We start from the raw sequence: 18,469 nt of genomic DNA on the forward strand, positions 1-18,469 counted from the left end.
TGTGTGGTGTATGTGGGTTTGCCTGTGTGTGATGAGTACTGGGGCAGAGAGTGTGTGTGTGTGTGTGTGTGTGTGTGTGTGTGTGTGTGTGTGTGTGTGTGTGTGTGTGTGTGTGTGTGTTTTTTACTTCTATAGTTCTTCTATTGTGGCAAAGAGAGTTTTGTTGCACAGTGATGTGTATTCATTGAGTACTTTCTTTCCTGGGGCTATTGATTTTTGGATGTGGTAGTTTTCTTCTATAGTTAATTTTTGGTATAGGCTGCTGCTAGTTTTTAGGATGTGAAGGTCAGCTTCAATGTGTGTTGGGTGGTGGTTGTGTGCTACCAGGTGGTCTGCAAATGTTGAGTGTGTGCTATTGCTTTTCAGTGCTCTGAGGTGTTAATTATATCTGATTCTGAAGGTCCTGCATGTTTGGCCCACATATACAGATTGACAGCAGTTGCAAGTAAGTCGGTAGATGCTGTATTTGTCAGTGTTGGTGGTAATTCTTCCAAGTCTGCTCTGTATTGTGTTGTTGGTTCTGTATGCTATGTTGAGTCCTTGTTTCTTTAGTATATTACCCACCCTATGTGTGACTTTGTTGTTGTAAGTCATTATGTGCCATTTGTTGCTTACTGTCTGCCGATTTGTTGTGTGATGAGTTGTGTTTGTATGTGTGTGTGTTTCATGGTTATGTGCTGTTTGTTTTTGTATTTTGTGGTTTATTTTGTCTACTCTCTTCGCATCATATCCATTCTCCTGTGCAATTTGTTTTATTGTGTTCAGTTCTTGTGTGTAGTCATGCTTATTCATGGGTATTTTGTTCAGCCTGTGAAGTAAATATCAGAAGCTGGCTTCTTTGTGGGTTATGGGATGATTGGATTGGTTATGAATAATGGTGCTGGTGAGTGTGGGTTTTCTGTAGATTGTGAATTCATGTTTGTTGTTTCTCTTGTGTATAGTGAGATCTAAGAAATTAAGTTTTTCATCTGTTTGTGTTTCTATGGTGAATTGTATTTGTGGGTGGATGGAGTTTATGTTATCATGAAGTTCTTTTATGCGGGACAGTGGTTCATCTATTAAGCAAATTATGTCATCTACGTATCTGTACCAATATATTATTTTGTACTGTTTTGGTATTACTATTTTGTCAAAGATTTGTTTTTCTATCTGGTTGAGGAAAATGTCAGCTAGGAGGCCACTGATTGGGGATCCCATGGGTAGTCCATCTTGTTGAGAGTAAAATCTGTTGTTGAATGTGAAGTAGTTCTGATCTGTGATGAGCCTGAGTATGGCTAATATTTCTTGTATGTTTGTTGTGGGTATGTTTCCTTGCAGTTGGAGGTTTCTTTCTATTATGTTGATGGTTTCTTCTGTCGGGATGTGTGTGTACATTGAAATTATATCAAATGAAACCAATGTTGCTGTGTTTGGTATGTTTTCATTTTTTATTTTTTCTATTAAGTCACTTGAGTTCTTTAGACTTCTGTTGTCAGTGTATTTGTATATTATCTGTAGCAGAGTGTGTGTGTGTTTGGCTAAGTGGTATGTTGGTGCTTTGGTGAAGTTAACTAATGGACGTATGGGTATTCCACCATTATTCATAACCAATCCAATCACCCCATAACCCACAAAGAAGCCAGCTTCAGATATTTACTTCACAGGCTGAACAAAATACCCATGAATAAGCATGACTACACACAAGAACTGAACACAATAAAACAAATTGCACAGGAGAATGGATATGATGCGAAGAGAGTAGACAAAATAAACCACAAAATACAAAAACAAACAGCACATAACCACGAAACACACACACATACAAACACAACTCATCACACAACAAATCGGCAGACAGTAAGCAACAAATGGCACATAATGACTTACAACAACAAAGTCACACATAGGGTGGGTAATATACTAAAGAAACAAGGACTCAACATAGCATACAGAACCAACAACACAATACAGAGCAGACTTGGAAGAATTACCACCAACACTGACAAATACAGCATCTACCAACTTACTTGCAACTGCTGTCAATCTGTACATGTGGGCCAAACATGCAGGACCTTCAGAACCAGATATAATGAACACCTCAGAGCACTGAAAAGCAATAGCACACACTCAACATTTGCAGACCACCTGGTAGCACACAACCACCACCCAACAAACATTGAAGCTGACCTTCACATCCTAAAAACTAGCAGCAGCCTATACCAAAAATTAACTATAGAAGAAAACTACCACATCCAAAAATCAATAGCCCCAGGAAAGAAAGTACTCAATGAATACACATCACTGTGCAACAAAACTCTCTTCGCCACAATAGAAAAACTATACAAGTAAAAAACACACACACACACACACACACACACACACACACACACACACACACTCTCTCTCTCTCTCTCTCTCTCTCTCTCTCTCTCTCTCTCTCTCTCTGCCCCAGTACTCATCACACACAGGCAAACCCACATACACCACACACAACTAACACCAAATACAATTCAAACTCGCGCGCCTCAGCCAGCAGAACACGATACGAAACAAATGAACGCCATACAGCCACAACATGTAATGGCAGCGAAAACTCCGCCTATGTTTTGAGTAATTGAAAAACTGCATTACCACACGAACACAGGCAAAGAAGTAAGCCAATTTACTCTGCCAACAAGACAGGAAAACGTACCACAACTTCAAAACTGTAAGTTACAGAAAGAAAACGTGATACAGTCTTATTTCCATTCGTAAATACATAACAAATAGAAAATAAATTACGTTTTGCTGTTTGCAGATGACATGTTGTATATTGTGTAGCATAACAGCTACCAAAACAAGAGGACAATAATATACTATAAGGTATGTTACTTTTCGCCAATTAAGTTATAAATGCAACTTTTACATAATGTTGTAAATGACGAAAATGTTAATATGTTAACAACAAATTTACAGTTAAAAATAAAAATAGAACCCACTGATGATAGCACAAAAGTGCTGAAACATGTATGGGTGAAACAAAAGAAAAAAGGTGTCTTGCATAAGGCGGAACTTCTCATCCCATTTTCTTAGCAAGCACGGAGACAAGAAGATGAACTGCACCACAAGATGATTAGCTAGAATTGTGTGTGTGTGTGTGTGTTTGTTTGTGTGTCTATCGACCTGCCAGCGCTTTTCTTTGGTAAGTCTCATCATCTTTGTTTTTATATATATTAGTGAGTTTTATTTTAAACCCGTAAATGATTATTTGCCTTTTTAAATAAACCTGTGATATAGTTCTGATGAGTTATTCTAGTTGTTGATAAGTAGTCGATTTGCTTGTGTACGATTTTCTGATCTATGTACAAGTTGTAGTTTTTGTTTGCTGTTGTTACAGAGCCAGAACAAGCGTCAGTGGAAGTGGCTAGTACACTGACTACTTGTGCTGCAAATCCTTTTGATATTTCTTATGTGGTAGGAAAAGCACTCAGTGATGAGGGAAAGTATAAACATCTGATGGAGTCTTCAGAACAATGTCATAATTATGCATATTCTGAGCAGCAGAGGGTGGACAAAAAAGAAAGTTTCGTTCTTACAGGCTAAAGAAATACTCTTGGCTAATCTATAGCCAACAACAGAACAGTGCATATTATTTGCCTTGCATACTATTTCCTTGAGCAGGTAATGGGGGAAAGCATTCTGTGGCTCTAAGATCTTTAGTCACTCGTCCGCTTTGCAAATACATAAAAGTACTAGAAAGCTTCAGAAACCATTCCGCCACAGATTATCACAAAATGGCAGTTTTAAAAAGCACACATTTCAAAAGTTCATATGAAAACCCTGGAAAATTTGTAAATAATTTAATCAAAATTGAGAAACTGAAAATTGTTAAATCAAACAAAGAGTGGCTGATTCCTACAGTGAAGACGATCATATTATGTGATCGAGAAAACATACCGTTAAGAGGCCACCGAGATGATGGTACACTGAGTGATGAAATCAGCCAAGGAAAATTTCGAGCACTTTTAAAATTTTGCATTGATTCAGGTGATTCATCCCTCCAGAAACATTTAGAGACTGTCCCAAAAAAATGCTACGTATCTGAGCAAAACAACTCAGAATCAGCTGATCGATTGTTGCCATTCTGTCATTATGAAAAAGGTACTCGACACTGTCAAAGAAGCAAAATATTATGCTTTCCTTGGTGACGGAACAACTCAGTTGTTGTACCAGGTATCTGAATTTACAAAAAAGCACAATACATGAGGACTTCATATGCTTTCTATCTGCAACTGATATGACTGGTGCTGCATTAAGCAATCGAATCATTCAAGAATTAAATCAAGTCAGCCTACAAGTTAAGAATTTAAGAGGTCAAGGTTATGATGCAAGTGCCAACATGTCTGGAAAGTTCAGTGGCGTACAATCCCGAATAAAGCAGCTCCAACCGCTAGTGACTTATACGCATTGTGCAGCACATAAACTAAACCTAGCTATTGTGAGGGCCTGCAGATTGCCTAGTATTCGCAATATGATGCGATTTGTAAGTTGTGTTACCAATATTGTGAGAGAGTCAGCAAAAAGGTTGATACTTATCAAGCGAGCTATCCTTGAAAAACACCCAGAGGCGAAAAGAGTTAAGAAACAAAGTCTTAGTGACACAAGCTGGCTTGAAAGGCATTAGCACCCCTTCAATTCAAAGAGTTCTTTGACTATTGTACAGTTCCTTGAAGAAATGGACAGAACTTCTCCGTCATTGGAAAGTGCAAGTCTTCTGGCTTCTATTCAATGATATGACTGTCTTAACTTTGACAGTAGCCGCCACTGTATTTGAAATTACTGTTTCGTTTTCACAGCAACTTCAGGCTGTTGCATTAGATCTCAACCTTTGCTATGAGATGGTAGAAACTGTAATAAGAACACACTGGAACGATACAGAGAAACGAAATATGAAGAAATTTTCCAAGAAGAAAACCTTTGGACATCCCAGTGCAGGCACCCAGAATCGCCAAATGTTCTGCTCATCGCTCAAATATAGAAGCACCTGATGCTAAGGAGTACTACATGTAAAATAAACCTTTAATACACACACATGCTTTTTGCTTGATTCAGGATTTCTTTCTTTTCTGTTCTTTCGAGTTAGAGAATAATGTAATGTTGTGTTTTGTGTGTTATTATTATTTATTTTATGGCCTTCATTGGACCACTCTAGTCTAAAATACAAAGTTGTAAACAAGTTGTTACACAGGGATACAATTTGGTTCAACAATAACTTAATATGATATTTAGGTAATATAATTATTAGAGTCTATTCTTATATGAAAGGTGTTTTGCTCTTCTGTCTGCCCAATATTTCTTCATTCTTTCAGATATTTTCTTTCTTTCTTCATCTGAGACCACTCTTCCTGTACTCCTTTTATTGATTTTCATTTGTAGTCTGGTTTGCGGGTCTTGCAGCATTCTGGTTTTCTCTGTCTTGTTTTTTAGGTCATCTACTGTAATTTGAAGTTCTTTTATATCTTCCTTAATTTCTGTGATCCATTTAATGTCACTCTTGTTATTCCACAATTTTTGTATTATTTTTTTACTAATTCTGTTTTCTCGAGTTCTCATCAGATGTCCAAAGAATGAGATGCGTTTCTTCTGACTGTGCTCATGACTGGTTCTACTTTCTTATATACTGTTTCATTTGATGCTATTCTCCAATGTCCATTTATTTTATACTGTTTATTTATACATGTCCTAATTATTCTTTTTTCTATTTCTAGTATTCTGTCAATTTCTGCTGTATTAGTTGTTTTGAAGATAGTTTCAGCTGCATAGGTTATTTCTGGTTGTGTAACTGTTTTCTAGTGTTTTAATTTTGCATCTATAGATAGGCTTTTTTTGTTGTATGTAGTTTTGGTAATGTAATTTGCGTAGTTCAGTCTTTTTATTCTATTCTGCCATGATGGTTTCTCATTTAGATTGTATGTTATTATTTCGCCTAAATATTTAAATTTATCAACAATTTTGATTTCCTGTTCTCCTATTGTAATTTTGTTTGCAAGTGGTGGATCAGTTAGCATAATCTCTGTTTTTTCAAATGATATTCTAAGGCCTACTTTCTCTGCTATTTCTTGTAGTGATTTCACTTGTTGCCTGGCTTCTTGAACAGTGTTGGCTAGGAGAGCAAGATCATCAGCGAATCCCAAGCAGTTTAAGCTAATATCATCTTTTGCACTTCCAATTCTTATCATCTTTGGATTGTCCTTGTACCATTCTCTCATTATGTATTCCAGTGCACAGTTGAACAGTAATGGTGATAGGCAATCACCTTGTCTTAAGCCTGTTTTTATGAGGAATGGTTCTGAAATTTCTCCTCTAAACTTCACTTTTGATTTGGTGTTGGTTAGAGTGTGTTGTATTATTTTAATTAGTTTTGGATGGAGTCCTAGATTTCTTAAAGTTTTTAATACTGAAGGTCTTTGGAGACAGTCGTATGCCTTCTTAAAATCTACAAATGTTATTGCCAGAGGTTTGCTCCGTTTCTTGTAGTATGCCATAATCAATTTTAAACTAATTATCTGCTCTGCATAGCTTCTCCATGGTCTGAAACCTCCCTGATTTTCCCCTAACTCCTGTTCTAATTGCTCCTTGATTCTCTCATATAGGATCTTGGATAGAATTTTGTATGTGCAATCTAGGAGAGAGATTCCTCTGTAGTTGTCTGGGTTGCTCTTATCTCCCTTTTTGTGTAGTGGGTGGATGATAGCTGTGGTCCAATGTTCGGGAAATTGTTCTGTTACCCAAATTTTTGTTAGAGCCATGTGTAAGGATGTCTTGACTGTGTCACTTGCATATTTCCACATTTCATTTCAACAAAAACCTGATCTTCTCCACACGCCTTATATTTTTTTTGTTCTTTAAGAATTTTTTCTACTTCTTGTAAAGTTGGAGGGTCTAGTTTGTTAGGTTTGGTTTTTATTGGGGTATTTATGTTGATTTGTATGGGTTCTTTGGGTTCCTCACAATTTAGAATTTTGCTAAATGCTTTTGCCATGATTTCTGCATTTTCCTTGTTACTGTGTGTCATTCTACCATCTTCATCCTTCAGTATTAGTGTAGGGGCCTCATACTGTTGTAGTTGTTTCCCAAAGATTTTATAGTAGTTCCTGGAATTGGTTTTGTGATAATTACCTTCTATAGAGTTTATAATATCTTTATGAAATCCTCTCTTTATTCTTCTAATATTTTGTGTGAATTTTTTTCTTTCATTTTTTAGGTTGATGACATTTTCTTCAGTTTTATGTGTTTGAAACTTTAACCATGCTTGGTGTCTATCTTCATGGAATTTGTCACATTTTGATGTCCACCATGCACGTTTCCTTCGTGGGTTCAAGGGAGCTAGATTCTCTGCTTCTTTTTTAAGACTAGGCGCTAGTTGTTCTAGATCATCTGTTAATTTGATGGTTTGTGTTATTTGTTGGTACTTGTTATTTTTAATTAGCTGATGTGGGTCAAATCTCCTTTTTATTTTATTAGTTCTTCCGGTCCTCTTCTTTAACGGAGTGAATTTGATTTTAATTTTAACCATATAATAGTCTGAGCCTGTGTCTACTCCTCTCAGTACTTTAACATTGTGGATCTCCTTATGAAAATTTTTGTCCATACAGACATGGTCTAGCTGCCACTCGCCCTTCCTCCAGTCTGGATGTTTCCATGTTTTAAGTTTACTTGGCTTCCTCTTAAATTATGTTGATTTAGATATAAGGTTGTGTTCTCTGCAGAGTTCTACAAGTCTTTGACCGTTTTTGTTCGTAAATTTATGTGGACTCTGTTTTCCAATTATATCTTTATATTTCCTTTCTTTTCCCAACCGAGCATTGAAATCTCCCAATAAGATTTTTACATTCTTTTTATTTACTCTGTTCACAGTTTGTTCTAGAAGGTCCCAAAATTTATCTACCTCTTCCTATGTTTTTGTTAGACAATTTTTTTCATTTGTTGGGGCATGAGCATTTATTATTGTATAGGTTTTATTCATTGTTTTAAAGCTTAGAGTCGCAATTCTTGGTGATACTGCTTGGAAATCCGTTACTGAATCTATTATTTTTACGTTTACTATAAACCCTGTTCCAAACTGGGGACATTGTTTCATTGCCCTCGGTCCTGGTTTCCCATTATAAATTCTGTATCCTTGTGATTCGAATGGGTCCTCTGTGGTGTTTCTGATTTCTTGGATCCCTGTTATTAAAATTTTTTGTTTATTTAGTTCATCTGTGAGCTCCTTGAGTTTTCCGGTCTGAAGTAGAGAGTTTATGTTGTGTGTTGCTATATAATTTATTTGTTCATGTTTAATCTTCTTTTTGTGTTTTAGTGTGCATTGGGATGGTTGAAAACACTCCGATTCGTTGCTGTCTTCTAGTTGACTACCCACCGAATCCGATGTAGCCTTTTCCTGCCTTTTTGAGCAGGACGGTGGAATTTTTTTCCTAAAAGACCTTTCCATTTTTGACTTTCGAAGGTTGTCAACCTTAGTTGGAGCAAGCTCAGATTTACAACTACAGTTGTCTTGTGTGTAAAAGTCAACTTGGTAATAAACAGTAGGGCTTGTAGGTCCAGTTGGGAGGTTTGAAGGAGGAGGGGGTGGGGAAAAGGAGAGCAATAGAGGAAGGGAAAAGGATTGGTGGATGCTTTGGTGGAATAGAGGGTTGTGTAGTCTGGTAGGGGGCGAGTGGGTGGAATAGAAGTCTGTATAGCTCTGGAGTGGGAGCAGGAAAGGGGATAGGTAGGTGAAGGACAGGGACTAGTGAAGGATGAGGCTGGGGGGGGGTTACAGAAATGTAGGATATACCGCAGTGAGAGGTCCAAGCAGAACAATTCTGAAAAGCTGGTGTTGGTAGGAAGGATCCATATGCCATAGGCTGTGAAGAAGTCACCGTGCAGCATGTTCAGCAACTGGGTGGTCCAGCTGTGTCTTAGCCGCAGTTTGATGGTGGACAGATTGCTTGTTGGTTTTCACGCCCACATAGAAAGCAGCATAATGGTTGCAACTTAGTTTGTAGATCACATACCTGCTTTTACAGGTAATCCTGCCATTGGCAGGATAAGAGATGCCTGTGAGTGAAATTGAGTAGGTGATGGTGGGAGGATGTATGGGACAGATCGTGCATCTAGGACTATTGTAGGGATATGAGCCATGAGGCTAGGGGCTGGGAGCAGGGATGGAAAATTTATGGACAAGGGTATTGCTTAGGTTTAGTGGGTGGTGGAAGACCTCTGTATAAGGCGTGGGAAGGTTAGTGGGTAGAACATTTCTCATTTCAGAGCACAATAAGAGGTAGTTTTAATCCTGGTGGAAAATGTGATTCAGTGGCTCCAGTCCTGGATGGTACTACATCGTGATGGAAGTGCTCCTTTGTGGCTGGATTTTGGGTATATGGGAGCTGTTGGGTAAGCAGAGAAACAAGGCATAAGAAACATCTTTCTGTACAATGTTGGGAAGACAATTTCAGTTTGTGAAGCCTCAGTAGATACTTGGTATAGTTGGAGAGGAACTGCTCATCACAACAGATCGACAACAGATGGCTAGGCTTTAGGGACGGGACTTCTTGGGATGGAATCAGTGGCAGCTGTCAAAATAGAGAAATTGCTGGTGTTTGGTGATTTTGATATGGATGGAGGTACAGATGCAGCCATCCTTGAGGTAGAGGTCAACACTGAGTAATGTGGTTTGTTGGGTTGAGGAGGACTGGGTAAAGTGAATGGGGTAGAAGGTGTTGGGATTCTAGAGGAATGTGGATAGGGTATCCTCGACCACGGTCCAATCACTAAGATGTCATCAATGAAACTAAACCTGGTGAGGTACCTATTCATGAGTCTTCCTGAGGAATTCTTCCTAACTATCCAGAATTCGAAACCACCTCACCTGGTTCAGATGTTTGTGATCTGCACGAACAGTGAGGACAACCTATCCACATCCATCCAGAACACCAACACCTTGTGCCCCCAACAAGACACCTTACTCGATGTTGACCTCTATGTTAAGGAGGGCTACATCAGTACCTCTGTCCATATAAAACCTACGAACCACCAGCAATACCAACACTTCGACAGCTGCAACACATTCCAGCTGCTTCCATACAGCCTAGCCACCAGTTATCATATCTGTAGTGATGAGCAGTCCATCTCCAAATATACCGAAGGTCTGACTGAGGCTTTCACGAACTGGAATTAGTGACCTAACCTCTAGCAGAAAAACATCTCCTGTGCCTTGTCCTTCTAGTCACCTACAATCGCCCACATACCCACCGTCTGGCCACAAAGGAGCAATTGCCTTGTGGCTCAGTACCACTTGGGACTGGAGCAACTGAATCACTTTCTCTGTCAGGGTTTCAACTACCTCTCATCATGCCCTGAAATGAGGAAGATCCTACCTACTATCCTCTCCGTCCATCCCACAGTGGTATTCTGCCACCCACTGAACCTACACAATATCCTTGCCCATCACTGCTCCCACCACCTTTCCTCAATGGCTCATATCGCTAGAACGAACCTGGTTGCATGACCTCTCAAAACATCCTTCCACCAACACCTATGGCAGTCTTGTCATAGGCACCTCCTATTCCATCAAACGCAGGTCTACCTCTGAAAGCAGTCGTATGATCGTGAATTAGAATACAAGTCTTCAGCTCCCAACAGTCATCTAAAACTTGAGATTTTTATTCGAACTGATGTGGCTTGAAAACTGAGAAGATTTAATTCAACCAACAACATATCTGTCCACTGACATGCTGTGGCCAAGAGATAGATGGAGCACAGAGCTGCTGCAGATGCTGACCAACACAACGTCCTTCAATTCAATGACTTTTTCACAACATGCACCATCTGGATGCTTCCTACCAACATTACCTTGTCTGAACTGCACAAGGAGGAACTCTCCCTGCAATATGAGGGGGTACCCAAAAGAAACCAAACCAATTTTTTTAAACTTATTTAGTCACATTATAAGCATAAACCTTCAACTCTTCACAGTATTCTCCACTTGCATTTGTACACATGTCTAATCTCTTTTTCCACTTTTCAAAACTTTGTTTAAACCCATCTTTAATGATGATTAATAGTGCCTTCATTGTTTTTTTTCTTAACCTCAGCAACATAAGCAAAATGCTTTCCTTTTACGTCTCTTCATTCTGGTAAACAAAAAGAAGTGACATGGGGTAAAGATGGGTAATAATGGGGTTGAGGAACAAGGGTCATACCATTTTCAGTCAAGAATTTTGGTACAGATGGGCCTGTGCGAGCAGAGGCATTATGATGGAAAAACTCATCATCCAACTGCCACAAACCAAGCCATTTCCACTGCACTCTGTTGTGCAATATTTTCAAAACTTCCAAGCAGAAAGTCTTGTTAATTCTCTGATCCTGCAGAATAAATTCTGAATAGACGACTCCTCACATTGAAAAAAACAAATCAGCATTCTTTCAATGTTTGATTTCACCTGAAGAGCTTTCTTGGGTGAAGCAAACTTAAGTCTACTGCTGGCTTGACTGTTGCTTTCATTCAGGATCGTAAGCATGGCACCAAGTTTCATCACATATGATAATTTTTGTTTAGATCAGCGTTTGGGACTCTTCTTTCAAAGCACAGCATGCTTCCATGTGACCTAGTTTTTATTCTGTCAGCAGTCTTGGCACAAATTTGGCAACCACTCTTTTCATTCCCAAATCTTCTATCACAACTCACTGAACTCCAGATCACCGCTGAAAGCTCCACAATTTCTTCAATGGTCTGTCATCAATCTTCAATGATGATTGCATGAAGGTTTTCAACACTTTCACAGGTTTGGGCCATGGAAGGGCACCAGAATGATGTTTGTCATCAATTGACATTTCACTGTTTTTAAAATTGGAAAAACCATTCAAACACTTAAGTTTCCTCGTATGCTGTTTTTAACATTTCAAGAGTTTCTGTTTCAATTTTTCCAAGCAAAAAGCAGAATTCCACTGCCGCATACTGTTCACAGAAAGCAGCCATTGCAAAAACGACAATCACACAGAACAGTTGTCACTATAAACTCTGGCGAAACTAGTCTTGACCTTCAACAATGGCAGTTGACTTACTGACTCTGGAATGTTCACTCTATGCACTCCTGGAAGCAGAATGCAGTACTACAAAAGCTATGCCACCAAAAAGAAATTCAATTTCTTTTTGGTAGCCCCTTGTACATCCTATGTTCCCATAACCCCCAGCATTCAGCCTTTCCTGGTTCCTGTTCTTCACCTATCCACCTCTCGCTGCTCCCACTCCAGCACTACATAGCCTTTTCTTCCACCATTGCACCCTCCAGTACGCCCCCCGCCCCATCTCCCAACAAACCTCCTGAGTGCACCTAGCAGTCCTTCCCTGTCTCCATCATGTCCCTACAGGCTCTCAAAAGCAGCACTACATCTTCCCCTACCCCAACCATGCTATCCCTTCCCTTCAGGCACTACCCAGCCTCCACATCACACCTACCATCCGTACAGACTATCCCCTACAAGGCTCTGCCGCAGTCGGTGGTACGATCTCAGCAGCCAGAGACAGTCATTGTGTGTGTGAGTTGAGCTCATGTGATTGTGTTGTCTTTTCGAATTCTGAACAAGGCCTTTTGGATGAAAGCTTAAATTTATAGCAGTTTTTTCATTGTGCTTGTCTACAACCCAAAGTCTCCTCTGTAAGGTGAATCGTAATGTATCCTTCTTGTAATACTGTCATTATTCCATCCTGGACTTTCAATTGCTTATAAAATGGGATTGACAAAAAGTGCAAAATGGCAAGCAGGAATGACTAGAGGACAAATGAAAGTATATAGAATCATGTATAACTAGGGGAAAACTCAATAATACCTACAGTAAAATAAAAGAGGCCTCTTGAAAAAAGAAGTAGCTATACGAATATCAAAAGCTTAGATGGAAAACCAGTACTAAGCAAAGAAGGGAAAGCTGGGAGGGGCTACACATGGAAAATGAACTTAACGGCAGTGTTATAGAAAAATGAGAGGAATTAGGTGAAGATGGGATGGGAGATAAGATGCTGCAACAAGAACACCTGAACAATCAATACATCCATCTAATTTTGAGCGTTGTACTGAAATAGTTTCTTTTGTCTTCTGCTGCCAGAAAGTGTCAAGTTACCCAAAAGTGGTACATACAATACAGCCATGCATTATTAATTAATGTATAAATCCACCTGACAAAGAAGTAAAAAACCTCTGAAATGGGTCAAAAATATAATAAATGTGAATGGTTAGCGTAGTTTGTTATTTCAATGAATATAAAAAAAAGCCTAAGCTTCAATGTTTGCATTTCCAGACAAAAAAATGAAATTAGTAATGTTAAACCAAGTTGGGTTACAATGTTTTAGTAGGATTTGGATCACAACTTCTTACTGGAAGAATCCTGCTGTGTAGGGGTTAGTATGAATTTTCTCATTAAGTCCAAAAATCTCATTGGCTATCTTCCATTGCCTATAACATAATAGAAGCCCATAATTACATGCAGCCACAGCCAGTAAATGAAATAGATGAACACAAGTTTCTAGGTTAAAGCAATCATTTATCTGGCACTTCAAGTTTGATTTCAAAACTCTTGGCTCTCAAACCATGAGTGAAATTGTTCAGACCTGAAGCAGGCATTATGCAATAACAATGCCCAAGCCCACAAATAACAGCTAATTCTCCTCTCCCAGGAAAAACTAATGAGGACGTATTGAATAGGATTGGGGAGAAGAGAAGTTTGTGGCACAACTTGACTAGAAGAAGGGATCGGTTGGTAGGACATGTTTTGAGGCATCAAGGAATCACAAATTTAGCATTGGAGGGCAGCATGGAGGGTAAAAATCATAGAGGGAGACCAAGAGATGAATACACTAAGCAGATTCAGAAGGATGTAGGTTGCAGTAAGTACTGGGAGATGAAGAAGCTTGCACAGGATAGAGTAGCATGGAGAGCTGCATCAAACCAGTCTCAGGACTGAAGACCACAACAACAACAGGAAAAACTGCTTGTATCAACTGCTAACTACTCTTCTAGCATCCAACTAATATAAGGCTTAGAGCCTGTAATGTCACATGGTACTTAATACAGCACTTTTTCTGTATTTAAAACAAGTGATAGCTATTTAAAGTTACTAATTACACGAAGAAATTGAAGAAATGTATGATGAAATAAAAGAAATTATTCATATTGTGAAGGGAGACGAAAATTTAATAGTCATGGGTGACTGGAATTCGAGTGTAGGAAAAGGGAGAGAAGGAAACATAGTAGGTGAATATGGATTGGGGGACAGAAATGAAAGAGGAAGCCGCCTGGTCGAATTTTGCACAGAGCACAACATAATCATAACTAACACTTGGTTTAAGAATCATGAAAGAAGGCTGTATACATGGAAGAACCCTGGAGATACTAAACGGTATCAGATAGATTATATAATGGTAAGACAGAGATTTAGGAACCAGGTTTTAAATTGTAAGACATTTCCAGGAGCAGATGTGGACTCTGACCACAATCTATTGGTTATGACCTGTAGATTAAAACTGAAGAAACTGCAAAAAGGTGGGAATTTAAGGAGATGGGACCTGGATAAACTAAAAGAACCAGAGGTTGTACAGAGATTCAGGGAGAGCATAAGGGAGCAATTGACAGGAATGGGGGAAATAAATACAGTAGAAGAAGAATGGGTAGCTTTGAGGGATGAAGTAGTGAAGGCAGCAGAGGATCAAGTAGGTAAAAAGACGGGGGCTAGTAGAAATCCTTGGGTAACAGAAGAAATATTGAATTTAATTGATGAAAGGAGAAAATATAAAAATGCAGTAAGTGAAACAGGCAAAAAGGAATACAAACGTCTCAAAAATGAGATCGACAGGAAGTGCAAAATGGCTAAGCAGGGATGGCTAGAGGACAAATGTAAGGATGTAGAGGCCTAGCTCACTAGAGGTAAGATAGATACCGCCTACAGGAAAACTAAAGAGACCTTTGGAGAAAGGAGAACCACTTGCATGAATATCAAGAGCTTTGATGGAAACCCAGTTCTAAGCAAAGAAGGGAAAGCAGAAAAGTGGAAGGAGTATATAGAGGGTCTATACAAGGGCGATGTACTTGAGGACAATATTATGGAAATAGAAGAGGATGTAGATGAAGATGAAATGGGAGATATGATACTGCGTGAAGAGTTTGACAGAGCACTGAAAGACCTGAGTCGAAACAAGGCCCCCGGAGTAGACAATATTCCATTGGAACTACTGACGGCCGTGGGAGAGCCAGTCCTGACAAAACTCTACCATCTGGTGAGCAAGATGTATGAAACAGGCGAAATACCCTCAGACTTCAAGACGAATATAATAATTCCAATCCCAAAGAAAGCAGGTGTTGACAGATGTGAAAATTACCGAACTATCAGCTTAATAAGTCTTTACAGACGAATGGAAAAACTAGTAGAAGCCAACCTCGGGGAAGATCAGTTTGGATTCCGTAGAAACACTGGAACACGTGAGGCAATACTGACCTTACGACTTATCTTAGAAGAAAGATTAAGGAAAGGCAAACCTACGTTTCTAGCATTTGTAGACTTAGAGAAAGCTTTTGACAATGTTGACTGGAATACTCTCTTTCAAATTCTAAAGGTGGCAGGGGTAAAATACAGGGAGCGAAAGGCTATTTACAATTTGTACAGAAACCAGATGGCAGTTATAAGAGTCGAGGGACATAAAAGGGAAGCAGTGGTTGGGAAGGGAGTAAGACAGGGTTGTAGCCTCTCCCCGATGTTGTTCAATCTGTATATTGAGCAAGCAGTAAAGGAAACAAAAGAAAAATTCGGAGTAGGTATTAAAATTCATGGAGAAGAAATAAAAACTTTGAGGTTCGCCGATGACATTGAAATTCTGTCAGAGACAGCAAAGGACTTGGAAGAGCAGTTGAATGGAATGGACAGTGTCCTGAAAGGAGGATATAAGATGAACATCAACAAAAGCAAAACAAGGATAATGGAATGTAGTCGAATTAATTCGGGTGATGCTGAGGGAATTAGATTAGGAAATGAGGCACTTAAAGTAGTAAAGGAGTTTTGCTATTTGGGGAGCAAAATAACTGATGATGGTCGAAGTAGAGAGGATATAAAATGTAGGCTGGCAATGGCAAGGAAAGCGTTTCTGAAGAAGAGAAATTTGTTAACATCCAGTATTGATTTAAGTGTCAGGAAGTCATTTCTGAAAGTATTCGTATGGAGTGTAGCCATGTATGGAAGTGAAACATGGACGATAAATAGTTTGGACAAGAAGAGAATAGAAGCTTTCGAAATGTGGTGCTACAGAAGAATGCTGAAGATAAGATGGGTAGATCACATAACTAATGAGGAAGTATTGAATAGGATTGGGGAGAAGAGAAGTTTGTGGCACAACTTGACCAGAAGAAGAGATCGGTTGGTAGGACATGTTCTGAGGCATCAAGGGATCACCAATTTAGTATTGGAGGGCAGCGTGGAGGGTAAAAATCGTAGAGGGAGACCAAGAGATGAATACACTAAGCAGATTCAGAAGGATGTAGGTTGCAGTAGGTACTGGGAGATGAAAAAGCTTGCACAGGATAGAGTAGCATGGAGAGCTGCATCAAACCAGTCTCAGGACTGAAGACCACAACAACAACAACAACAACAACAATTACACGAAATAATATTTCACCTTATACACTCCAATCCAGTCCCAAAATGCTGGTTCTACACCAGAAGGAACTAAGTATGTAGCAGAATTATCACGTGACGTACACCAGACACCAATTTCTTCAAATGTCACAAAGCTATCTTCATGATCACTGAAGACCTGCAACAAAATAACTACATTGTACTTATTTAAAAGAAAAAAAAATTAAGGTTAATTTTTGATTTCATCAATTTCTGATTTGCACATTATCTATAAAAACTAGATAAGGTATACTATCAACAAATAAAATTCCATTCATATTATCAAAGTTTTTCAAATTATGCAAGGCATTACAGAAATATTTCTACATCCCTCTATTGCAATGGTACCTCCTGTGGCACAATAATTTAATAGAAAACATTTATTACATAGTGGATGGAAGTATAACTGAAATATGCAGAGAGCTACAATAACCCACAACAGAAATAACAGAAAATAATTATGTGGCTGCAGTAACTAGGGTCTAGATGGCCTGAGACAATCAGAAGGTGCCCAACAGTCAAGCTATTGTGGCAAACATTCTAACACACAGTAACACAGAGTAAACATGCTGATACAATGTCAATGTGGCAATAATCAATCAATAAATAAATAAATCTGAGCTTGTGTACAATTCTCTTAACAATTCTGGAAATAATTATTTTGGTAACGAACTGGAACTATCTCCCAGCAGTGACTTTTTAATGACCATACATAAAGAAAAGGAGACTGTACATTACTCTTTTTCTTGTGCTTCTGTCCCACACCAATGCAGGGTCAGCGTGGTTATTAAGGGTTTTAGCATGCTTCAAAAGGATGGCCTGATGCGTTTCCTGTTGCTACCCAGTTACCCCTCAGGACAGAATGTGTGTGCCCCAAATGTTTGTGCATATTGTGAATGTGAGCAAAAAGGTATCTAAATATTTACAAATCATGTAAATGAGGCAGGACTTGGGTAAAAGCCCAGTATTCCCGTCAGGGAATATGTGGAAACAGATCCAGCATGGCCAGCATACCAACCCTCCTTTTTAATCCACTAGGCAAATACGACGCATGGCTGGTGCACTTCTTTGTCCCGGAAGCAACACTTTGAAATGCACAGCTGTCTGGTTGGGTAAAATAAGATTGGAAAATTGGAAATTAAAAATCATTACCTTTTTGCCAATACTGTCCAAGAGTGGAAACATACCAATTACATTTCTCCCTAGCATGCTCCTACCCAGCCAAAATATGCTTGCATTTTGGTCACTGGCAATTTGGTCACACGGGTAAGTCACATTCTTGACTGAAGACAAAGCCCCCATAAGGCTTTACACGCTGGCAATTTGACTGAATAACCTGCTAGTCCACGGGACTGGTTGCGCTGATTCAGCTGTGTTTGATCCTTTCACACATGGTGATCTAGCAGTGCAGATGCTGAGGGCGGGAGTAAACAGTTGCCACCTCCCATGGTTTTGCTGTATTTGTCATTTGTTAATGCATTTCCTGTGACACTTTAAAGAACTTTGTGCTTTTTTTTCTGCTGCAAAAATGACTTAATACTGTGGACAGATGGGTTCCACTGAATGGGCTGCGGAGCAACAGTGTGTTCTACACTGACAGGCCACAGGTGTGGCTGCTGTCGAGCCCAGCGTGGAGAAACTCAAACAAGATGCAGAGTGAAGACTTGGAATGCGGCTTGGCGTGACATATTGACAGACACTATTGAGAACTTGAGAGGCACAGAGTGAAGACTTGGATGCGACTCAGAGAAGGAATGCACTGGGACCTAGGAGCTCTAATCGAGGGACCGGTGATTGTGGCTGATGCTTGGTCTGG

General features: G+C 39.2%; 1 protein-coding gene across 1 annotated transcript in view; it reads right to left on the reverse strand.

The window, feature by feature from the left end:
• LOC124796350 (phosphatidylinositol 4,5-bisphosphate 5-phosphatase A-like) overlaps positions 1-18,469 on the reverse strand; it is an 87,922-nt gene that overhangs the window by 10,609 nt on the left and 58,844 nt on the right. Inside the window, exon 8 of the mRNA XM_047260498.1 lies at positions 16,655-16,792. Coding sequence (XP_047116454.1) covers positions 16,655-16,792 — 138 coding nt within the window. The remainder of the gene's footprint in view (positions 1-16,654; positions 16,793-18,469) is intronic.

This window comes from Schistocerca piceifrons, chromosome 1, assembly GCF_021461385.2.
Source record: "Schistocerca piceifrons isolate TAMUIC-IGC-003096 chromosome 1, iqSchPice1.1, whole genome shotgun sequence".
Classification (NCBI taxonomy): Eukaryota; Metazoa; Arthropoda; class Insecta; order Orthoptera; family Acrididae; genus Schistocerca; species Schistocerca piceifrons.